At 36.4% G+C, this 25,898-nt stretch overlaps 1 protein-coding gene across 4 annotated transcripts in view; it reads left to right on the forward strand.

Moving 5' to 3' along the window:
* Nucleotides 1-25,898, forward strand: part of sbm (L-type amino acid transporter sobremesa) — a 54,667-nt gene that overhangs the window by 13,298 nt on the left and 15,471 nt on the right. For 2 of the 4 annotated variants that reach the window (XM_076465247.1, XM_076465246.1), the window contains 6 exons: nt 6,677-6,850; nt 7,775-7,876; nt 7,970-8,212; nt 12,245-12,370; nt 13,102-13,201; nt 25,045-25,089. In XM_076465247.1, coding sequence (XP_076321362.1) covers nt 6,814-6,850; nt 7,775-7,876; nt 7,970-8,212; nt 12,245-12,370; nt 13,102-13,201; nt 25,045-25,089 — 653 coding nt within the window. In that variant the 5' untranslated portion in view covers nt 6,677-6,813. Of the gene's footprint in view, nt 1-6,676; nt 6,851-7,774; nt 7,877-7,969; nt 8,213-12,244; nt 12,371-13,101; nt 13,230-25,044; nt 25,090-25,898 lie in introns of all 4 variants that reach the window. The other 2 variants (XR_013016693.1, XM_076465248.1) reach the window with 2 other exon arrangements.

The raw sequence follows: 25,898 nt of genomic DNA on the forward strand, positions 1-25,898 counted from the left end.
GGACAGTGAGGAAAAAAACGTGGTCGTAAACAGAAGGGTTTTCCAGCTAATTCGCCTACACGTCATTAAAAATGGCCACCTTGATACAATGGAACTGTCGAGGTTTACGTTCTAATCTGGATGACATCAAAACACTGATTGCTTCCTACCATCCTGTATGCCTTTTCTTACAGGAAACACTTCTGAAACCTTCCGATACAGTCACCTTTCGGCAGTTTTCTCTGTACAGAAATGACAGACTGTGTGATGGAGGGGTGGCACTGTTGGTTGATCAGCATGTGGCCACCCTGTCTTTGTCACTCAACACACCCTTGGAGGCTGTATCCATCCATGTTTCTTTGGGTCATAATATAACTGTTTGTTCTTTACCTGTCACCTGGAGAGACATGATCAATCAGACCTTGATGCTCTCATTGAACAGTTGCCATCTCCCTTTCTCCTGGGGGACTTTAATGGACATCACCTTTGGGGAAGTGTTGGTATTGATAGAAGGGGTCGCTCTGTAGAGCGTATGCTTTCTGATCGCAACCTTTCTCTTTTCAATACTGGTTTTTTTACTTATTTCCATGCACCTAGTCAGTCCTTTGCTGCTATTGATCTCTGTTTGCTCCCCATCATGATCCTTCCATTTTTCATGGAAGGTTGACAATAATCCACGAGGCAGTGATCATTTTCCTCTAATTTTGAGAGAGACTGGCCATGGTCGATGCCACCCAACTCGCATGTCCCGGTGGAAGATGGATCAGGCGGATTGGGCCACTTTCACTGCACTCGCAAAACTTGATCCTGCCGTCGTTTGTCAGCCATCAATAGACGACTGTGTGACAGCTGTAACTGACTGTCTTATTCAAGCAGCTGCTCAATGTATTCCTAAAACATCGACACGCTTTCTGCTATATCCTTGTTAATGGTGAAATTCTGCCTGCCACATGGCACGTAATGCTCAAAGACGGGCCTGGGATACTTTCCGTAGGTATCCCACACTTTCAAACCGCATCGCTTTCCCGCGGGCCCGTGCACATGCTCGATGGGTACGACGTCAAAACCAGAAGGAATCTTGGATTAGGTTCACAACTGTCATATCGCCGATACTCTACAGGGTGGCCCGTAAGCTCCTACCCATCTATATGCTATTATGTTATATTCAATTACGGATGTATTATAAATTTGTTGTTTTTTAAATATGGCCGATGTAAGCCCATTTACACTTGAAGAGCGTATTGTGACAATATGTGGGTACATGAGCGCAGCGAGAATGAGGGACAGCACACAGATACACTGGATACATAAGATATATGAATGGGTAGGGACTTACGGGCCACCCTGTAGGTGACAGCTTTTGGCGGGTATCAAGCACTTCTGCTTCTTCCTCCACTTTCTTAGCCATCGAGAGTCGGGCAGAGCGATCACCTTTTTCCTTTCGAGCTGATTGTCTCTATGACTATAACCGTTCCTTTACAGTGATGGAACTGAAACTGGCCCTTCATCAGTCTGGCAGTATATTGGTTGGACCAGATAATGTATACTATGACATGCTGCGCCATCTATTTCCTGATTTTCTTGATATTCCTCTAATTGTTTTTAACCGGATCTGACAGGAGAATGTTTTTCCTGATGCCTGGCGCCAGGCTATTATTTTACCTTTCCATAAGCCTGGGAAGGATCCCAAGATTCCTTCAAACTACCCTCCAATTGCTTTGACGGGGTGTCTCTATAAGAGTTGAGAGAGGATAGTTAATGCTTGTCTTGTTTGGTTCCTCGAATCAAACAACCTCCTCTCGCCCAGCAAGTGTGGGTTCCGACGACAGCACTCTACCATGGACCTCCTGGTTCGACTTGAAACGTCAATAAGAGAAGCCTTTCTCAAACGCCAACAACTTGTATCAATATTTTTTGACATTGAGAAGGCTTATGACACAACATGGAGGTATGGTATTTTGAGAGACCTCCATACATATGGGTTACGTGGCCATTTACCCATTTTTATTAAAACTTTTCTAATGGACAGGATATTCCAAGTGGTGTGGGTTCGATACTTTCCCGTTCTTTTCTACAAGAACTTGGAGTACCTCAGACTTGTGTTTTGAGTGTCACACTTTTCAGTATAAAGATAAATGCCATCACTGTCGCAAACGGGCTTTATATCTACGACTTTCACATCTCATGTCAGTCGTCGAACATAAGGTGTATTGAGCAGTAGCTACAAACTGCCCTCAATCGTGTACTGAAGTGGACCACGGAAAACGGCTTTACTTTTTCTCTCTCTCTCTAAAACCGTTTGCATGCACTTTTGCCGCCAACGGGGTATTCATCCTGATCCTGAACTTCGTATCGGGGAAGTTGTGCTGCCTGTGATTCCCGAGACCAAGTTCTTGGGACTTATCTTTTATCGTAAGCTGACCTTTATACCACACATTAAGCAACTACGGGTCAAATGTACAAGAGCACTAAGCATCCTCCGTGTCCTCTCTACCACCACTTGGGGAGCGGATCGATGTTCTATGCTAAAGATATATCGTGCTCTTATTCGATCAAAACTCGACTATGGATCACTGGTCTATGGCTCTGCCAGACCCTCGGCCTTAAAGATGCTGGACCCCATTCATTATCACGGACTTCGGCTCTGCACTGGGGCTTTCTGCAACTCCCCAGTTCAGAGCTTATATGTAGTCTCATGAATCTTCTTTGCACCTTCGCCGTTTGCAACTATCTTTACTGTATGCTTCGAAACTTTGTTTCTTACCAAAGCATCCCACCTGGGGTTGTTTTCCTTCCTCGGTGTGCCATACTTTTTCAGAACAGACTATCTGCCATTGCTCCTTTTGGCCTTCGTATCCAGACACAGTTGGATGAATTGGGTCTGTCCTTGGATGACATTGCTGTATCCACTTGTCGGCACATTCCACCATGGCTTATTACAGTCCTCAAATGTGACCTTTCTTTAAGTCGTCTGAAAAAAGAAGATACTCCCGATTGGAAGTATTGTCTTCTATTTACTGAACATTTTTGGAACAATCTTTCCATTCCTATTTATACGGATGGTTCTAAATCAGGTAACTATGTGGGCTCTGCTATGGTTTGTTGTAGTTCGGTGGCTGTGTGCAGAATCCCCTCTACAGCTTCTGTGTTTACTGCTTAACTGTACGCCATTTCTTTTGCCCTGGATCATATAGAAGCTAAGCAGTACTCTAACTGCACTATTTATACTGACTCGCTTAGTTCTTTACTGGCCCTGGAATTGCTTCACGTTGGTTCACACCCTGTTCTTGCAGATATTCAAAAGCGACTGACCCATTTCTCTTTAACATCTACTTCTATCCAGATTTTCTGAATACCAGGCCACGTTGGTATTCGCGGGAACGAGCTTTCAGACACGGGAGCTGAAACTATTTGTTCTGGCACTGTCACTGCTGTGCCTATTCAGTACATTGACTATGGTCCTGTATTCAAGGCTCGGCTCCGTGCCAGCTGACAGTCGACTTGGAGTGAGCAACGCAAAAACAAGCTTTTCCAAATAAAACCCTATATTGGACTTTGGTCGTCTTGCTTCCGTAAGGATCAGAAAGAGAAAGTGATTCTAACTAGACCACGCATTGGTCACAGTTTTTTAATTCATCATTTTCTTTTATCTGGAACTGATGCACCAGTGTGTTGTCTGTGCAACGCTCAGATCACAATAAGCCACATTTTACTTTCTTGCCGTCGTTACGACTCTCAACTACGGCACCATTTTAAAAATGTTCGGTCCCTAGGTTTGATCGTAACGTTATACAGTGTTAATGGTGACAGTGACACTGTCCACCTTGATAAAGTTTTTAGTTTTCTAAAGGCCATTAATCTTTTTAATGCCATTTAAGTTTCTTAATTTATACATTAAACCTTTTTAATGTGGTTCCCCTTTTAAGAATCAGTCTATCTAGTTCGCTTTGAAATTAGACATTGGCCGTAACATTAAATAACTCGACACCAGGACTGGAAAGACTAACTTTAGGTGACTGACGCTGCTGTTTGAACTATCCGTTTGAACAACCCATTAGTCCTCTTGACGAGTTATTAAAATTTTACTATACGTCTTTTAAAACTTTTACTTTACTTTTTGACAATGGCCATAATGACACATAACCTGGAACCAGGACTGGAAAGGCCAACTTCAGGTGACTGACGGTGGTTCTTGTACTTACCTGTTAGTCTTCCTGGCGGGTTATGATACTTACCATTTTGTTGTAGAAAGTCCTTTGCAACCCCTATAACTGTAGTTTCTTTCTTTAACATTGTAGACTAGATGTCAACATTAGTTTTATGCTATTTGTTTTCACATGATGTTTTGTTTTACCTTCATTTCCCTTTATGAATTTTTACTACATTTACTATACTTTTACCTTTTTACCAGATGTTTGGCGCAGATAGCCTAGCTGCTTTGTGCCATAAAAACTAAACCAACCAACCAACATTCGTAACTGGATATGGCTGATAGTTTGTTGTTTTATGCGCCTCCAAAACGACCAAGGAGTGAGATTTCACCGTAACTGTTATAGCTTACCAACCACACAAATAGTTCCAGCTTGATTTTGAGGTGAAAGGATAAAAAAAATGACAAATCCTTGAATTCATACCTCGTTCATACTGGCACACTTGGTCCACCTACTTGGGAATACTCGTAATTTTTTAAGTCTTACAGTAATTATTTTATTTGTTATATTTCAACCTTTTACGATGTGTGATGCATATAATAAACAGTTATGAGAAACTATTTTCGATCATAACTGGTTTAACAGTTTGAATATTAACAGATACAAGAAAAAAATAATTTTAGTAACATTTATTCAGCAATAAGCAGAACTGAGTAATGATTGCTATGCAGCAAAAATAAAAGATTAGAATACATAAAATGTAATTAGAAGTAAGAATATTTCTGCCACTAAAGATTAATTATTTTATATATGAAGTATGGTTAGCCACACAAAGGATGTCTGTGCTAGCAGTCCCAAATATAGCAGTAAAGACTAGAGGGAAGAATGATTGTCATCACCACCCCCCGCCAATGTTTGGGTTACTTTTTTTCTCAAGAATAATGGAATTGACTTTATAACGTCTCACAGCTAAAAGCGCAAACATGTTTGGTGGGGCGAGGATTCGAACCCACGATCCGCAGATTACAAGTCACGCGTCCTCACCCCCTGATCATGCTGGGCTGCGAAATGTGAAGTATATTCAATGAAATTGATGAATTTTCCTCTGTCATATGTTATAATCGCTAAGTACAAAAGAAAATGTTACCTTCTTTTCAAAGTTGCCTATTGATTTTTTTTTTTACTTATCATTTCGCGAGGTGCTCGTATCAATCGTGAACATTGATCTTCTATATTATTTTTGCAGTGTCTGGTCTGTGTACATGTGTTAGATCTAATTATGACCTCACATCTTAACAAGTCATCCCATTAATCACGCCTGACATTAGAGTGGTACTTTAGTTTTTGTTGCTAAGGGTGGAGTTAAAGTTCATTTGATTGGTAGACCTTAGATAAGATCCAATGTTCCGAGGTACGTGTACGTAATGTATAACAGTGTAGAGCAATGTCTTGTTATGAAGACAAACTTTTAATAATTATAGTATTTAAAAAATACAACATGCAAGTATTATCAACTCGTACTACATGAATTAAATTATCAAATCCTGAATTGTTTCTGTAAAATGCAATATTGTTTTCAATTAAAGTATATTTTCATATGTTTAGGTAAAATAGTTTTCGTAGTCGCTATGTATTATTTCGCGTTTTGACCATTTTGATATGACTTGAAACTAGTTGGATCCTCCATAATGAATTTTACTTTCTCGTTGCCAGATGACTTGGTCTGTAAGTAATGTATCAGAAGAGTCACGAACCTTCTTTCATGCGATCTTTTTATGTATAATGAAGTATTTTAAAAACATCGTAAGGTATCTAGTGTTTAAACGGAGGTGATAAAGCTATGAAAGAAATGTTTTTTAAAATCATTACATCAAAAGTAAACTTAAAGAAATCGTTGTTGCACTGCTTTCTGTACGAGTCTCTACGTTCCCAAGAAGTGTGTGAAATACTGTAGTCTTTGAAAAGTGATTAAATATAATTGTTCGTAACAAGGAATATGACTTCAACTTAGCTTTGTAGTTTTGATAATACGCTATTAAAAATGTTTACTAAAATACGCAATAGTAAAACATGAACAAAAGTATTATTAAACAACTTTACTCTCATGGGTATTTCAGTTTCTTGCTTTTCAGTGTGTAGGTAGCGTTGTCCAACGGTGTGTGTGTGTTTTTTTTTTTTTCTTATAGCAAAGCCACATGGGGCTATCTGCTCAGCCCACCGAAGGAAATCGAACCCCTGATTTTAGCGTTGTAAATCCGGAGACATACCGCTGTACTAGCGGGGGGCTTGTCCAACGAACTAGTGACATGGACTACTCGCTGAATCATTTGAATAATTCATGGAGGTTATTTATAAATATTTGTATTAATGTCTATGGTTAAAAATTACTCAACATAATGCAACAAATAAACATATTTTATATTTCAGAAAAAAAAAACTTCGAGCAGATAACATTATTAAAATGCTTTATTTAATTTATTTTACAAGATTGGAAAACATAACCAAACTGATTGATCAAACTAATGAAAGATGATATATTTTGACAGTATCTCACTCCCTCAACGGCAACGTCATTTCTACATTACATGCTACTAGTGCCGCTTCTTTTAATTCAATAGTCTTTTCCAATGATCACCGTCGAACACCAGAGGGCAGTATTGGACTTAAGCGACGAGTAGGCTTGATGAGTGGAGCATCTCTTATTGTTGGAACAATGATTGGTAACTGTTTAATTTTTTATGTGCACATCATTGTGTGTTCACGTTAAAGAACAATCATGGCTCCGTTTAAAACAAATCTTAATCATTGTGCTGCAGACTTCGGCAGGTTTATTCTTACTTTCGTTGAAGCTTGTTAAACCACGAGGAGTGAAATGTGAGATATAATAATAAAAAAAGTTTACTTCGATTATGTCCCTAAAATTTTAATTCATTGTAAATATATTTACTTAAGACTTCAAAATCTCTTTCGTTGTAATCACTATTTATGCTCGGTTACATAACGGCTAACAGCAGACAACAATTTGTAAATAGATTTTACGTAAAATATTTTTAAAATTATCTGGTTTTGGACTTTTAATAACACTCAAAGTACTGATAAATATTATTAGACAATATTTATTTCTGCATTTCGCACAATTAAAAACTAGAAATTTCGGTGTTCATAATTGTGATGGACAAATAACTTAATATATAATGGTTATTTTTATTTTAAAATAATTATGAAAGCTACTTTATTATGGAAACAATGACGTAACTTGGCTTAGTATATGTAGTAAGTAGTTATTCTTGACGTGGAAGACCATTTTTCTTTCTTTTGATAAATTTGTAGTAACTACAATAATTTTTTTAATTATAAAATTCTTGATTGTTAGCTATTTATACCGTGCAGTTTTTTTTACTTTTTTTTAAACATAAATTCAGTTAAGTTACCATACTAACTTTTGGCTGAATATTTTTACTCTTTTTTTTTATAATATGCTATATTCATAGAAACATTTCCAATGACGCAGAGATGTTTTGTTAATATTTATTTGACATTATCCAAGCTTATTTTCCATTACTTTAAATATTTAGTTATTTCCAAGCGAGAAAGCACATTGCGAACAGTAAACCATTGTTTTGAATCTGGTAATTATTTTATAGGTTCTGGAATATTTGTCTCTCCGAAAGGTGTTCTACAAAGATCTGGATCGATAGCAATGAGTTTGCTTGTTTGGACTGGTTGCGGATTGTTATCACTTTTAGGTAAAGATTTCTAGTCTTTTAATTAACATCAATATTTGAAATACCTTATATTCTCGTACAAACGAAATATGTACTAATTATTTATTATTCCAGGGGCTTTATGCTATGCTGAATTAGGGACGATGATAACAAAATCTGGAGCGGAGTATTCCTACCTATTAGAAGCTTTCGGCCCTATCCCAGCTTATCTCTTTTCGTGGGTCTCGGTATTCGTGTTGAAGCCTTCTATGCTCGCTATTATTTGTCTGAGCTTCGGAGAATATGTTGTAAGCCCACTTTCTGTTGGATGCGTTCCTGATCCTCTACTGGTAAAGCTTGTAACCATATTAGCTATAGGTAAGACAGTTACCTAATGTAAATTAAAATTTTATTTCCCTGAACTACTTCATGTAAACCGGTTTTTATTTGCACTACGACTTATTAAATATATTGATTTCTCTACCATACTATTCCATCACATCCAGTTTCTCAGTAACACCTATCATATTTTTACCTTTTAGTATACTCGTTTGTTTCAGTTTTTCTGCAACCAACAATTTATCACAATTTTCTTTTTTGTATTCTGTTGGCTAGAGAGCTTAAGTATATATACACACACACACACACACACACACACGTTAATTTCTTCGCATGCATTAAAGTTTTCACATTTTTTACATCAAACACAATTTATTTATTGAAATTAACCTTTTTCCTAAAACTTATCTTGTATTTGTTTTCATTTAATTTCACTGTGCCCTTTGACTTGTCTTTTATATCCCTTTCTGTAGAGACGTATTAAAATTTAGACGGACCTGAGCCTAAATATTTCCGCCGCGTCTATAATGATCAAGACTAAAACTAAGTTAAAAACGACTAAACTTCGTAAGGAGCCGTTTTTGAGCCCAAGTTTGGGACTAAAGCCCCAGTATCCATCGTCTCAATTCACCCCTATCTTTCTGGACCATAAAATAAAATAATGTTTAGCGGTCTCTCACTTTATTAAAATAAAAATGTGCAACAAAATTGAATGGACTTGGGTTAAAATTTCTAAATAGTGTCTGGTATATGTATATTTTTTCAGAATTTTATTCTGAAATTGTTTTGTAAAAACAGTGAAATACTGTATTTTCTTTTGATTTTTAATTTGTATATTGTTTGCCAGAAAGTTTCATTTTAAATACGTAAAATCAGTTTGAACTTTTTGACATTCATTAAAGTTTGTTCTTTCGATTGAAGCAGTTAGTTGTACATCATACAAAGGTGATAGGAACGATAAAAGATTTATTCTTGACCAGTGACCTTACCTGTCAAAATAGTCTTAGTGTTACCTATACAAGTAGCAGACGTTTCACAACTTGTATTTTATGTGTGCAATTTGAATACAATAACAATATATTTAGCAGAAGGATTTAGGTTATCTGAATAACTTGCCGTTTTCACATGTATAATTTACTGTACTCGCTAGGCCTAGGTATTTCAAAATACGTTAAAACTACAAAATTCTACGGCATTCTAGTGTTATTCACAGCTGGGTTGTTGTGCCAAATCAAGGCCTCTTTATTTTTAGCAATGTCTTATTCTGTGCGTTTGCAATGATTCTAAAAATGCTTTCAGTCCCCAAAACATGGCAATTAGTTAGCATATGTTGAACAGTAATTGTGTTAAGATTTTGGACCACATCGTTTTTTTATACGTTCCCATAGTTTTCGAGTGGAACCGATATAAGCGTTTTCACGTGTTGAGCAATATTATTTATAAATCAAATAATTCTTTACGGATTTAAACCTTTTATCTCTTTCCTTAAATGAGAAATTTTCAGATTTTGAGTTAAAAATTAAAACGCACATTTTAACTCGACGTGTGAATAAACGTTTGGTTTAATATCAGTCTGGTTGACTATTGTGAATACTAGTATAATGTAGAATTGTGCTCATTGGTAATTTTGAGACATCAACATCTAATTGCTAAGGTGTAAATTGATTATCCATTTTCTCGATATTAGACCTGTAAAAGATATCAAAAAGCAACTTGTTTTCAAAACTTGGTGAAAAGCCCAAAAAGTTTGATAATATAATTACACTGCAAGATATTTTATAAGAGTTTCTTTATAATAATTTGGTATAAAGCTATCTAATTATGAATGAACTCCATTTATGTGGTGTGCGATATACTGCAATATGCAAATTTCGATATGTACTGTACGTTCATTGGTAGTTTATGTTGACCGTTCATAGAGCCGACAGACTCAACTGGTCTTCATTTATAGTGGTTTAAGTTTGAAACAAAGTAACTCGCCTATTATAACACGTGAGGCATGATAGGAAATGATGTTCGTGAATGAAGACTTAATATATAAACTAGCTATAAACATGCACCTACAGAAATATCTTCCGGGAGGAGGGTAACACGTGCATGTGGAGGATCAGCTTTTACTGTGCAAGTCAACAGATCAAAAGAATGTTGTGTATGCTTAAACACAAACTTGCAGGTTTAATAAAAATCACTAAAAATATTTAGTTTAAGTATTATGTTACGTTTACATCATAATCCTGCCATTTTTTTTTTTGTGAAATGCTCCCTTATTGCTCCTTCCTGTGAGCGTCCATGGTTGTAAATGCCCATCATCAACCCTCATATTAACTACTTCATTTGAGCATTCGGTACTATCCTGTAGGGTGAAAATGTTAAGTTAACAGTATTGAATAAAATAATTTAATCGTTTATCTATGTTATGGTAGAAACAACTTGCATTAAATACTATATAGGTCGATTAGGACAACCAGGTTTGTGAATCTAAGTCTTATAAAAGGCCTGCATGAAATTCCACTAGTCTAATATTGTTTGTCCTGTTATTAAGGGCGTTTCGTTTATCTAAATCTAACAATTATCTAATTTTATTTTGTGACTATGTAATCTTTGATCATCTAGATAACTTTATAGTGAAACTCGAATCGAAACGTTTCATTTATCTCATTTAGTAACAAAAATTTGATTAGAAAGTTTCATTTATCGTAATTATATTTCCCTTTTTCCTGTTTAAAGGTATTCTTCTAAACTTATACGGATGCACAACTCTGTGGTCAATGCTGCTTCTACGAGTTCTTAAATTACTAAGTTTTATAGCTTGCTAAATAAATTTCAGTTCTTAAGTTGTCTTAATAATACTTTACATGGACTGAGGTAACCATGAAATTCATTCTTATTTGGAGCTAAAATTAACCTACTTGATATTTTTCCCTGTTAACGTTCAGCTAAACTGATAAGTAATAATTACTTTGTTAGAGTATCTAAACATATTTTCTTTTCTGTTGTATTTTAATGTTATTTTTAACGGTTAAGACTATTTTCCGTTATTTACTATGGTTGCACTTAATAAACCAAACGTGCAAAATTCACCTAACTGAAAATCACTAGTAAAATATCGTAAAATTGTTATTTAAATGTTTCTAAGCTCTTTAATATTTTGGGGAAGAGATTGCATTGAGTTTTACGTTAGTGCGTATCGTTTATAAGTAAAATATTGATTTGTTTGAAGTTTAGAAATGTCAAGTAACAAGTTTTTGCAATACTTAAAAAATAATTCTTTACTACTCAGCAAACATTTTCTCTACTTACGTAAAACTTAAATAACGCTACCCGATATATTTTCATAAAATAACATTTCTGTAGCTTTTCAACTGTCATAAAACAAACAATAACAGCAATAAAAGAAAGATCAGAAACTACAATAAAGTATCTCGTTTGTAAGTTTTAAGAAAGTATTTTTAAATTTTGTTTTAACGCGGAATCTTTACTGTTGACTAAACCAAATTTAGAAGTTTTAAACACTTGACAACTTTGACACAGAATTCTTGTTCATATCAAAGCATTAAATATCGGAATATTTTTGTTCTAGGAAGTATTTGCTTAAAGCAGTAACCTTTTTGTCTTAAGTTTTCAAGAAATTTGGTGGTTTTAAAAATGTATTTGGAGTTGTATAAATAAAACTAGCTGCAAAACGTTAGTTTGCCTGGGAGGAATAAATCTAAGCCATCAGATAAAATTTTATATGCATGTTGTTTATAGTAAAGAAACTCGGATGTATTGGATTAAACATGTTTCAGTTATTTAATACAAACTAAACCAAATAAGTAACAATGTAAAAGTACCAACTTCACATAGTACAAAATTACTGAAATAGTTAGAATTATTTTGCCTACTTAAATTTTGAGTTCTCTGAGCGGGTGCTCTGACTCATAAATTCGAATAGAGAGATCATCACGTTTTTCATCGCACTCAGTATGAAACATCGTGTTGAAATTGCTCTAGTTGATATAACCCTAGTTACTATGTATCATCACTTTTTTATTACACACAATGTTTTAAAATGTTTTTCATATTCTTTAGGTATTATAACATTTATCAACTGCTTCAGTGTTCAGTTGGCTACTCATATCCAAAACATTTGTACCTTAGCTAAACTTTCAGCTGTGGCAATTATTGTCATTGGAGGAGCTGTTAAACTATCTCAAGGTAAGGAAATAAGACAAAAAACGATATGTTATAATTATCAGTAATAAAGTAAGTAAAGGATATTTAAATACGTTTATATTCAGTACTAGGGTGAATTTTAGTTTCGCTCTAAGTCGGTAGCTTGTTCTAATTTGAAGTTAATATTCATTATAAACCTTCATTCTTTTTCTCAGCATCAACGCAAAATATACGAAATTCATCTTTTCCTTGTACTTTGATATTATTTACCTGTCTTGTACTAAAATAATTATTTTTGTATCTAGAAAATTAATCTTATTTTTTATAATCACCTATTTTTCCATTTCCAAAATTCCTACCTGTCAGTTTTATTATTCTCTAATTTTCGAACTAACCTGAGTTATTTTATTCACAAACGCCACATACATCTTGACAAAAGATGTGTATATTTCTACAGATAGCTAAGTATCGCTGTACTATTTTTTCTGATTACCTTGTTTATCCATTACATGTATAAAGATCAAGCCATTTTTTTCTAAACAGGGTTGAAAATGATAAACGCACAAATGTCTTCCTGCCTGTAGAGTTAGTCACTGATTCCATAGATAAGCCTAGTGATAAAAGTTGGGTTAATATTTGAGATTACAACCAAATACGGTGAAACGAAATGAAGACACGTATGAGAATATTAGGAACATTATTATTACTTAACTTAGAATCCACGTAATAAAAAACCAAACTCTTCTAAGTGAGCCATTTGTTTTTAATTTCAGGGCATACCCAGCATTTAAATAAAGGCTTTGAAGGAACCACAAACTCGATTTCTGATATAGCTACTGCGTTTTACAGCGGATTATGGGCTTACGATGGCTGGTTAGTTACTTATGTCAAGTCTTATGATGCAAGTAGCGCTTTCCTTTCCTTGTTGTTGTTTTGCATGTTTAAGTAACTTATTCCAAATGTTTATCTTCCACATTGACGTATTCAGAACATTAGATTTTGTGCAGTAAAAAAGATTTAAAATGTTATTTCTTATGAATTTACGCAATATTTATTAGTTCTATATAATGCCTCTATTGTATCACTGCCACAGGCACGTGTCCCTTTCTAGGGATAAGTCTTCTTCCCCTTAGACACTACCATGCGATCAAACTTCCCAAAGTTTACCAGTTTAAAATTCAGACAAATAATAAAATATGAAACGTTTGTGTTTTCTAAAAACAAAACAGATTTGACAATGAGAATTTGTTGCACACGTTATAGTGAGAGTTGAAACAATAGTCAGAACAGAAGGAGTTCCAAACTATGATCTTTGTTATTTGATATTTTTAACCTAAACATCAAGTTATTTAACAAAAGGCTAAGTGTCAGATCAAATACCAAAGATTTATTTTGATTTCAAGTTGCTGATTTACAGGTAGAACAAACAGTCATAAGAGATCACTGCCTATAAAACTATTCTTAACCAAATAGTGGCATTAATGTTAGTTATAAAATCCCTATAACTGAAGCTGTACAAAGAGTGTGTGAAGTTTTATATCGCTGTTCGAACTTAGAACTTTCGGTCCACGTCCTGGTACTTCTGTCTCTAGCTTATGCTCTGTTTTAAATATTTATTCGTCATTAATGGGAAAGAAGCACAAAGATTTGATCTTTGTGCCGAGTCATTCTGGAGTTTAAGTTATTAGTCGAATTTCAAACGCTAACAACTTTTATACTCAAACTTCAAAACAATCTTCGATGAATTAGTTACGTACAATGCATTATTTTAGCACTATTTGGTAACATAAGTCCTCACAGAATGTAACATTTTAAACATAATGTTCCGAACATGAAACGCTCCTCAATTAATACTACTTTTATTTTCACGAAAAAAATATTCGTATTTATATTATCACTAAATCATACGCACCTAGATTTTTCCAATACTATGGTTAAAATTATCTTTGGTCAAAAATGGTAGTCGGTGTACTCTAATTCGCATACGTAGTAATACTTGCTATCTTTGCAAACGCAGCCTGGAAATAAACATTGTCCAAATGTTAGTAGGCCTAAAATCGCCAAAAGTTCATAGCCCTTTCTATGTTTGCAAATATATGGTGTCAATACCCATTTAGAGTTGTTATTTATTAATCATTGTCCACTGCAACAGATTTACCACAATGGGGTTAAGTACAATTTGTTGTGAATCATTTCCTCCTTGCCCATTTATAAAGATGGCAGTTTTAGTTTTATAAAACTGATTTCAGATAACCATTAAATACAAGTATATCACAACTCTTGCTGTTTACAATCAAATACTAACATTGAGTTCAGTGCATAAAGAGGACAGAGTTGTGTTGATTTCGTGTAATCTATTTAAAATTACACCTCGCAACTTGGGACAAATATTTTTAAATAATTCAATATATTTTAGTGATTGAACAAATCCTGATTGCTAGCCATTGCTCAGATGCGTCAAAAAATACCTTAATAGCGCAAAGAAGTTGGGAAAAAATCACTCTTGATGTTCGACAAATTTTTCTTAGCCGTACCGTTATATCAAGACACTGTTTTTTGGTAGGGTCATCCAGCTATTAGTTAATGGCATCTCATAAACAGATTTCTGTAGACAATGATTATCAAAGTTGAATAAGAAAAACTCGCCACAAATTAGTGTTTACAAAATGTTTAACTCCTCGTTGGTCACTAGACTACGCCCACTCTTAAATAATTCATGTCATTATAAGTAGACAGCCTGAAGACTAGGCCCCTCGAGGTGGAATCTTGTACGTAGCGTGGTGACCTACTAGGTATGGTTTTGTATTTTCAATTTACCTCTTTGGGATTTAAACTTCCACCCACGTGTTTGCCATGCGAGGTGACTGTGAAAGGGAAGAGAAGATCCTGGTGATCCATGGGTCTAAATCCAACACACCACTTTGGCCTTGAATTCCTGTAGACGGGAGGCCTTATGGTGTCCTATTCTAGGGTCAATCAGTTGCTCCTGTTGGGCAAGGGTGAACCAAGTACCAGTGTTGGGTGTTCTCAAATGGTGTTGTAGATATTCTGATGTTGATGTTTGAGTATAATGCTTACAAGACCCTGGCGTTGTTGTAGTGTCCTTGTTTAGCATTGTAGTGCACCCATCTCGTAGGACTCCATTGTGGGTGTGGACTTTATGGATACTTCAATCCTTGAATAATATAATAGTAAAACAACAGTTTATAGATAAATTAGCATGCATAGACAAACCTGTTACAGTCACCACCACCATCAGATCTGTACCTTTATTTTTAATCCTTCATTCTTTATCTGACAAATCCTTAGGGTAAATGTCTGCATTTTTATTAAGAAGGGATAAAAAGGTTTTGCTAGCTCTACTAGTTCAGGTTAATAGTTCAGGTTTCTCCAATCAAGGAGTTTCTACAGTATGCCATAGCTCTACTGACAAGGACGGAATTATACTGACAACCACTATATTAATTTTGACGTTTAAGTTGCCACTTTCACCTGCCTTTGTCAAGGCAGGTTGTCTGAACTTTAACACATGTTCATATATTCTTAACCCTCTTTAGATGTTTCCACTGTTAACACTTTGGACGGTTAACAGCATCTTGTTGTTTCAACTGGACCCTCACTCTGTCAGTTGTGGTGACTCACATTCCTCTTTCTTTCGTTCTTGTCCAAAGTGGGTGGAGGAGAATGTAACATTTGAAAATGGTTAACAACATTTCTCACCCAAAGCAAAGTAGTTATTGTCCCCAAATCCATCTCAGACATATGCTGGTGCGCTTTATTCCACTGCTACAGTATGAATGCAGACAAATTTTTCCATGCCTCCGACAGAGTCGTTCTCAAATCATGTTAAGATTATTTTGCCTTATATTAATTAGCAAGTTGACAAGCCAATGTATAGTCTTGCCTCTGATTCCACCATTATTTTCAATGACTGCTCTGCTCTGGTCTACTTTCTTTGGCCCCGACTTCTGGCGTCTACTTAGGTCCACCTTCTTCAGCGCCAAGGTGCTAGAATCTATATTTGCTGACAGAAATCTGCCAACATGACCCAGGATAAGATCTGTGGAAGTTGGCAGACCTTTTCTAATAATAATAATAAAATTGATTTTAAACTAAAAAGGTTTTTCATCTATTTCTCCTTCACCTAAGGAAAAATAGTCACTTTCATACAGTGGAACTTTCGATATCTCTTCTGATCTGGATGACAAAGTCTTGATAGATTCTTATCATCCTGTCTGTCCGTACAGGAAACATTTCTGAAATCTGCCTATACATTCACCTTTCAGCAGTTTTTTTTATGCTGTAATGGCATTCTGTGATGGATGAGTGCATGGAAGGGTGGCATTGCTGGCACACCAGCATGTGCCCACCTTGTCTTTGCAGCTTCAATAAATTCTTGAAGGCCATAACCATCCTATTTTATTGAGTCTTACAATCACTATTTGTTCACTCTACCTATCTCCTGGAGAGACGTGTGGTCAACCAAACCTTGATGCTCTCGTTGAACATTTGCTATGTTCCTTTTTAATCCTAGAAATTATTTGACACACCCCTCGAGGTAGGCTCCTGTAAGTGGTGAGGAGACCTCCCAGAGAAGGTTCTGTATTTTCAGTTCACTTACTTTATGATCTAAACTTCCATCTACTTTTTTGCCTTGTGTTTGAGGGGATCATCTCCAATACACCAATTTTGGCTTTGAATTTCTATAGACGTGCGGTTTTGGTGTTTAATTGGTTGGTTTACTTTAATTAGGGTCAACAGAGTACCAGTGTTAGACGTTCTGAACGTCTGTTGTGGACATTGTGTCTGATACAGGTGTTCGAGTATAGTGCATACGAAACTGATTTTGCTTTAGTGTCCTTGTTTGGCATTGCAATGCGTCCCCTCGCAGTGATCCATGGTGGGGTGAGGTCAGAAAGTACTGAAATATACTGTCTTTACTATAGGTACCCCCATTTATGAAAAAAATAAATAAATGAAAAATTGAAAAATAAAATACCGTATTTTCCGCCTAATAAGCCGAATTTCTGGCCCTAAATTTTGGACCTGATTTTTGGGGGGTCGGCTTATTGGCCGATCACTCCTTTCGGAAATTTCTTCTTAGGAAATGTTTTTATTTTGAAAATTACCATAGGCGGTAATTTTGTCCCATCAGCAAAGCACGTTAAGACTACAGTGAAACGTTGTTTCTGGAATTTCATTGGTTACCTAATTACAGTGAGTGGAGCCAATAACGAATGACATATTGATTCCATCTGTCTCAATACGACACGTTTTGCTTTACTACAGAACGCCAATGATCACACACAACATGCATGCTGACGCTGAAACGAGACTAAGAAATCATTTTGAAGAAACTTGTCACTTCTTAAAAATGGCTTCGGCTTATTGGGCGGTAACAAGCAAAAACCCTCATTTTCAGAGCTGAAAATTGGCCTCGGCTTATTCGGCGATTCGGCTTATTAACCGGAAAATACGGTATTTTATCATAAAACAACCACGCGTGGACGACTCTACAATTCAATATTGCAGTCAGATTCTCTACCTCGATTTGTAATTATCCATTCTTTATCCGAGAAATCCTTATTACAGATGTCCTCCTTTTTATTCAAAAGGGATTAGAAGAGCCTGCTGGCTCCCCTAAGTCAGTAAAGAAGTTTGGTGGAAACATCTTCACAACATACCCAATTCCTCCAAAACTCGAAGGGCATTGGAAATGTACCCATCGAGGTTACTCCCCATGCATCTTTGAATTAATCCATAGGAGTCATAGTTGAGAGGGATTTAAAGAACATTCCCGAGCCGGAGATCCTTGCTGGTTTCTTCAGCCAAGGTGTTTCTGCAGTGTGTCAAATCTCCACTTGCATTCATATTGACGTTTACATCACCACGTCCTCCTGCCACAGTCAAAGCATGTTATATGAACTATAAAGTATGGCTATACATTCTTAACCCTCAGATGTTTCCAGTGTCAATGGTGTGTGGTCATTCAAAACATTATATCGTGGTTCTTTAACGTGTACTTGTTGCAGTGGCAAAGACCATAACATTTACGAGTGTAAACTAGAACCACACTGGGTTAACTGTGGTGGTCCACACCCCTCTTACTCTATTTCTAGCCCTAAATGGGTGGAGGAGAAAGAGGTGCAATGATCGAAGACTAAATAATGTATCCTACCAAGAGGCTCAGAAATTGTCCCAACTCCATCTCGCACGTATGCTGCTGCAGTCCATTACACTGCCACAGTTGGAGTGTAGACGTATCTCTCTGTGCCTCCATTAGAGTTGTTTGCAAAACACCTGAAGAATTTTATGCTTTCCATAATTAAGAGTTGACGAATCTACGTCTACTTTCATCTCTGCCCTGCCACTTCTTCCAGTAACTGTCAGGTTTCACTTCATTTGGCTTTGGGTTCGAGTTTCTTTACGTCTATCCTTTTCTGCAGCCCCAAGAAGTAAAACGACCATTCGTTCTCATCTTTAGTCGCTGAAATTTTTGTTGACAGATAGACCTGCCTACTCGACCCACGACATGATCCACAGAAGTCGTGGACTGACTTGCAGACAGACTGAGTGGATTCTCTCGGTGTAGCAGTTGGAGTTCGATTAACGCTACCTGCTGTTACGTGAAATATTTATTTAAAGTGAAGATGCAATGGGCGAATGGGACACACGGGTACTAACTCGAGGGTTTATAGTTAAAACAAAGAGGACTCGAGACTAAGACTTCCAATAACACTTTATTAAGCCTTCAGACACTTAGTATTTACACACACAATTGTCTTTATTAATGTTTATCATAGATAATCCTTTTAATTCTATTAATATGATGATTGATGTTTAAGAAGTAAAATACTTGCAAAGAGCTTGGGCGAGAAATGGCGTTTCTATTAACGGTAAGAGACATCTTCTCTCCTTTTATGAGATGAGCTGAGATATGAATGATCAGACCAGATCAGAGATTTTGAACATTCTAGCGTCTGTTCTAGTTGAGGAGGGGATTGTCGGCCTGTTCACGATACCATGGTATCAGCAGGCTTTGTTTGTGACTTCTTAAGCTTATTTCGTAATGATAGCTTTACTAACGCATCGTTAAGCAGTCAGGGTTTCTTCTTGTTTATAAACTCCAAATATTGAGAGTTAATATTGGTTAATCAATCACCATAACTCTTATTGCCCCGTTGTCCTGTTAAACAAGATTTGCTTGGTATCAACATCGAAGTTTGCTTAACCCCTTTTAACCTCGATAGCATCAATTTACTTCAACTCAAATATGCAACAGACAGTTTCTCATCTTTAGTTTATAGCTTTAATAACCCCTTTTAACCTTGATAGTGTCCATCTGTTACAGTTTAAACAAATAGTGGATGTTTCTCAGCGGCTTTCGCTTGAATCTCTGTTTTAAATAACTAGTCTGTTGTCCTTGCTATCATCAGTTTTTATAAACTAGCTATAAATTAATCAATGGCAACAAATTTTCGGTATGTCTTTTTGAACTGCTGTTATTCTATAAACATTATTGCCTTGGACACGCTTTCTTATACTTTTATTTTTTATTTATTATTATAATTACTTGTACGAGGCATTAAAATACCTAACGATGCCTCTGTCGACAGACCTTTTGTCCAATAAAGCAAAAAGTGGTCGAAAACGGAAGGATTCCCTGCCACGTTCTCCTCCACGTCAATAAAAGTGGCCACTCTGATCCAGTGGAACTGTCGGGGTTTTCATTCAGATAAAGATGACATTAAGGATTTGAATGTTTTTACCATCCTGTGTGTGTCTCCCTACAGGAAATGTTGCTGAAACTTGCCAGTACAGTCACCCTACTTTAATTTTCTTTGGGTCGTACCATCACTATTTGTTCTCTCTATTTGGCTTCTGAAGAAACCTATCAGTCAGACCTTGATGCTCTCATTGAGCAGTTACTGTTTCTGTTTTTAATCCTGAGGTATTTTTATGGACACAATCGCATCTGGGGTGGTGCTGATATTGATGGGAGGGGCCATTCTATACAGAATATGCTCTTGGATCGCAACCTATCTCTCTTTAATACTAGTTCTTATACTTATTTTCATGTGCCTAGTCAGTCTTCTATTGCTATTGATCTTTCTATCTGCTCACCTTCACTTTTTTTCTTACTTTTCTTGAAGAGTTCATTTCCCTATCAATTTGAGAGAGACTAGCCGGGGTCGATGCCACCCGACCAGCATACCTCGATAGAAGTTAAACCAGGCCACTGGCCCTATTTCACTAGTCTCTCAGAACTTTATCCTGCTATCATCTGTAAGCTTATCGACAGACGACTGTGTGGCAGCAGTGGCTGACTGTTTTGTCCAGGCAGCTGCTTAGTATGTTCCTGAAACCTCGACACGTTTCCCACAGTATCCTCGTCCTTGGTAAAATTCTGCCTGCCATATGGTAAAAGCAGATCGAACATGGGCTTGCGATACCTTTCATATTTACCCACACTTTTAAACTGCATTGTATTTTAGTGGGCCCACGCTCATACTAGACACGTCAGATGTCAAAGCCAGAATAAATTTGGGGTTAAATACACTTCTAGCATCTCTTCTACCACCAGTTCCAAAGTCGTATGGGACAAGATTCGAAAGGTTAGTGGACGGTATACGTCTTACCCTCTTTCAATCTTGCTCTCTGATGGCCAGGAAGTTGATGAAGTCCGGAGAATCGCCATTACTCTCGGCGAAAGCTTTCATCGTGCATCTAGCACTTCATCTTTCACCTTATTAGCGATCAAGACATTGGCAGAGATCGCCTCTCCTTTTGGGCTGATTGTCACTTAGACAGTCTGGCAATACATCAGTCAGACCTGATGACATTCATCACGAAATGCTGTACCATCTCTCTCCTGTCTTTCTTGCTATTCTTCTGATTGTTTTTAACTGAATCTGGCTGGAGAATGTTTTTCCTGATGTCTGGTGCCATGCTATTGTACTTCCTTTTCCTGAGCCTTGGAAGGATCCCCAAATTCTTTTGAACTGTCATCCAATTGTGTTGTCGAGCTGTTTTTATAAAATTTTAGAGAGGATGGTTAATGATCGTCTTTTTTGGTTCCTCAAATTAAACAACATACTCTCAGCCACTGTGGGTTCCGATGACAGCACTCCACCATGGACTACCTAATTCGACTTGTTACATCAATCAGGGAAGCCTTTCTCAATCGAAACATTTCTATATCTTTGACCTTGAGAAAGCTTGTGATACAACATGGAGGTATGGATTTTTCGAGACGTCCATTTGTAAGGGTTGCATGGCCATTTACCCATTTTTTTTTAAAAAACATTTTTTAATGAACTGGCGATTTCAAATCTATGTAGGTTCAACACTTTCCTGTTCTTCACACCAGAACTTGGAGTTTTCAGGGCTGTCTTGAGTGTTGCACTTTTCATTATAAAGATCAGTGGACAATTCTCCTATAGTTGCAAATGGTCTCTGTCGACGACTTCTATATTTTGTGACAGTTAACGAGCATGAGGTTTATTGAATGGCAGCAGCAGACTGTCCTCAATCGCTCACTGAAGTGGACAACAATCAAAGGTTTTACCTTTCCTTGCTCCAAAACAGTTTGCATGCACTTCTGCTGCCAGTGGAGGTAATTCACCCAGACCCCAAGCCCCGTTTTGGAGAAGTTGTGCTTCCTGTGGTCCCTCAAGCAAAGTTCTTGGAGCTTATCTTTGACTCTAAGCTGACCTTTATTCCACATATCAAGCAGCTACGTGTCAAGTGTATAATTGTACTGAATATTGTGCAGATCAGTTTTCTATGCTAAAAATCTATCATGCCCTTATTTGATCAAACTGAACTCTGGTCTATGGCTCTGCCAGGACTTCGGCCTTGAAGATGTTGGACTATGTACAGGGGCCTTCTGCTCTTCTCCAGTCCAGAGTTTATACACTGAGCCTCATGAATCTCCTCTACACTTTTGCCATTTGCAACTGTTTTACTGTATGCTTCGAAACTTCGATCCTTACCACAGTATTCTACCTGGGATTGTTTTCCTTCCTCAGTGGGCCTTTTAGCGTTCATATCCAGGTGCAGTTGGATGAATTGTATCTGTTCTTGGATAACATAGCTGTATTCACTGATCAGCCCTTTTCACCATGGTTAATTACCATCCTCAAACGTGACCTTTCTTTGAGTCATCTGAAGAAGGTGGAACTCCCAACTGGAAGTATCGCCTTCTATCTGCCGTATATCTTTCGAACCATCCTTCAATTTCCATTTATATAGATTATTTGAAATCAGGCGACTCAGTGGGTTTTGCCATGGTTTCATACAATTCATTTATTGCACACAGAACCCCTCTACAGTTTCTCTGTTCACTGCCGAATTGTATGTCATTTCTCTTGCCCTAGATCACATAGAAGTTTTGTAGTACAAGAAATGTACCATTTGTACGGACTCGCTTAGCTCTCTATTGGCCCTGGAATCACTTCACGTTAGTTCTCATTCTATTTTCGTTGATATTCAAAAACGACTGGCCCATTTCTCTTTATTTTTATCCATTATTTCTGGACCACATCGGTACTCGCGGGGACGAGCTCGCTGACATTGCAGCTGAGTCTGTCTGCTGTGCCTGTCCCACACATGGACTATGGTCATGTATTCAAGGCTCGGCTCGGCACCAGTTGGCAATCGACTTGGAGTGAAAACATAGCTTTTCCAGATCAAACTTTCCATTGTTCTTTGGCCATCTTGCTTCAGTAAGGATCAGAAGAAGAAAGTTGTTTTGGCTAGACTATGCATTGGTCAGTTTTGAACTCATCACTTTCTTTTATTTGGAACTGATGCACTAATGTGTGGCCTGTGTGACACTCCACTTCACACCATTCCAGTTTATACAGATGGTTCAAAATTGGATGACTCTAAGGAATATACCATGGTTTGTTGCGACTCAGCAGTTGTTCACATGATCCCTTCTGTAGTTTCTGCATTTAGTGTCGAGTTGTATGCCATTTCTTTTGCTCTAAATCTCGTCGAATCTATGTAGTATAGCAGTTGTACTATACACACCGACTCTGGCCCATTTTTTTATCTTCTGTTTCTTTCCGGTTTTTTTTTTTCGATAATTGGCCGCATCGGTATTTGTGGGAACGAGCTTGTTGACAGTGCAGTTAAGTCTGTCTGCTCTGGTGCCATCAAAGCTGTGCCTATCCCGTATATAAACTACGGTTATGTATTGAGTGCTCAGCTTCGTGCCACATGGCAGTTACCTTGGAGTGAGCAACATTGTTATAAGTTTTTCAGATCAAACCTTCCACTATTCTCTGACCGTCTTGTTTCTACAAGAATTGGAATAAGGACGTTGTTCTAGCTATGCTACACAATGGTCAGTTTTTTTATCCTACTATTTTCTTTTATCTGGGACTGATCCAGGCTTATTTTTCCCATCTATTTACTTCAACTAATCGTTTATACAATTTATATTTGAGGAATTACTGATTTAATACGAATGTATTGCTCATGAATTACTATGTTTTAATATTATTCTTATTGCAAAATAAATTCACTTGGGAGTTGCAAAGGGTTGAGTATATAAGATAACTGAGAAGTTATTGAGCCATTTTTTAACTTTTAACGAGCATTATTAATTACTTATCAAGCACGTGAATAAAATCAACTTTCTAAAGTTCAATCAAATCATATTCATCAGTTGCTGATCAGTTGTTCCTGGTCATTGTTAGTCACAAATTACTTTAATGCATGACTTTACCTAAGAATAATTAATAAGTATTATAGGGAATATTCACTAGTAAAAAATCCTTGAGAAATACATGAGGTTCACCCTAAAATCTATTCAAAGCCAAAAAACGCTTTACTTTTATCACCAATTCAAAATTATCGCATCTTGATTAACAAGAAGCAATAATTCTTTAAATTAATACATGTTTATACATTTACATATAACACGTCAAATTATCTATTCTTTCTCTACTGTGTGGCCCAGTAGTTAAGATAGCCGGGCTTTGGTTCTGCTGGTTCTTGTTACGTGACCCATTATCGTGGTTGCCTTAAAAGGGTAGCGGTTTATGCCAATCAGACAAGAGTAGCCCAAAAATTAGCGGTAGTTGCTGCTGACTGACTGCCTTCCCTGTGAGCGATAAATTTCAAAATTAGTGACGGCTAATGCAAATAGTCCCTGGGTAGCTTTGTACGAATATCCTAAAACAAACACTAAAGCTATACGCAGAACGTTATAGTAAATTGGTTGAAACACAAATAAAAGTTTTGAAATGTGAAATCAAAACAATCTATAATTCGTTTAACTTAATCTGTCTTCACTGTCTATTAGAATAAAATATATTAGTATTGGATCATAGTCATTTACACTGATCTCTGATTGTATTGTCTTTATAACTAACAGGATAAATTAAAAATCATAAACCAGAAGAACATTATTCACTTATAGGAAGGGTTTTACTGTTTTAACATCACTGTTTCGCTAGATAAACTAATGACAAATATGGAAAGAATTTCTGAAGCGATACCTTATTCAATGCTGTGGTTGTTTTAGTTACCTCAGTGATGTATAAATACTTGTAATTTTATTGTTTAATACATTGGGATTATTGGCAAATAATACACCAATAACATTATCGCTATTAAGAAGTTTTCGATAGTCGCTGATTTTATTTGTACTTTAATATTTAATATATTTAGTTTTATTTACTTATTTCGATTATATGTTTTAGGAACAACCTGAACTACGTCACAGAAGAATTGGTAAATCCTTTTGTGTAAGTGTTTGTTTTTTTTTCCTTTAGGTTAATATTTTCATAGTTCACCCTCGTTGTATATAATTATCCCAGATGCACATCGTGGACGTATTAACAATGGACCCAATACATTGTTCTGAAGAGTTTGAAATTTATCATCTTACCTAAGAATCCATGTTTACTTCAAAAAAATAGTTTGGATTTCCAGTCAAATGAATTAACTACATTTACAAACAAATCTGTTGCCAGCCAAGGTCTAAGAGAAATTAATGGCGAGTAATTTGTATTTTTGTTTACGTAGTTGGCCACAGTTAATGTCACAAATAAAAACACCAACTTTTAAAACTATTTGCAGGGGGTCAGACACTTTCTCAAATTGGGGATGGGGCAAATACTGAATAATATAGTTGTGTACCAATATCAAAAATAAATGTGAAATTCTTTCATAGGTTATCTATAGTTAAATACACAACAGTTTCGTGATTTTTCACGAAGTAACAGGACGTACAATAAAATCGGGTATTGGTCTGTAACATAAGTGTCTCAAAATGCATATGCCGAAAAAGAAAGTTGACTAGCATTGGTATTTGAGATAACAATGAAGTTGAAAACAGTTTCTTCTAAAGACTCAAGTTTAATTTTATTTAATTAATAAACTTTTGTATGTCTTTCATTGTTAGTTACAATCAATCTAATTCTGTGTTCACTTTTTAAGGACGTTTTCCAACAGTTATAGAGATGGATACGACAACATAACAGATACGAAGTTCCAGTTCCTCAAGATTCTTTGGTTTGTTATAGTAGACTTTTTGTTCCCAGAGGGGTGAAAA

Source organism: Tachypleus tridentatus, chromosome 10 (assembly GCF_004210375.1).
Source record: "Tachypleus tridentatus isolate NWPU-2018 chromosome 10, ASM421037v1, whole genome shotgun sequence".
NCBI classification, from domain to species: Eukaryota; Metazoa; Arthropoda; class Merostomata; order Xiphosura; family Limulidae; genus Tachypleus; species Tachypleus tridentatus.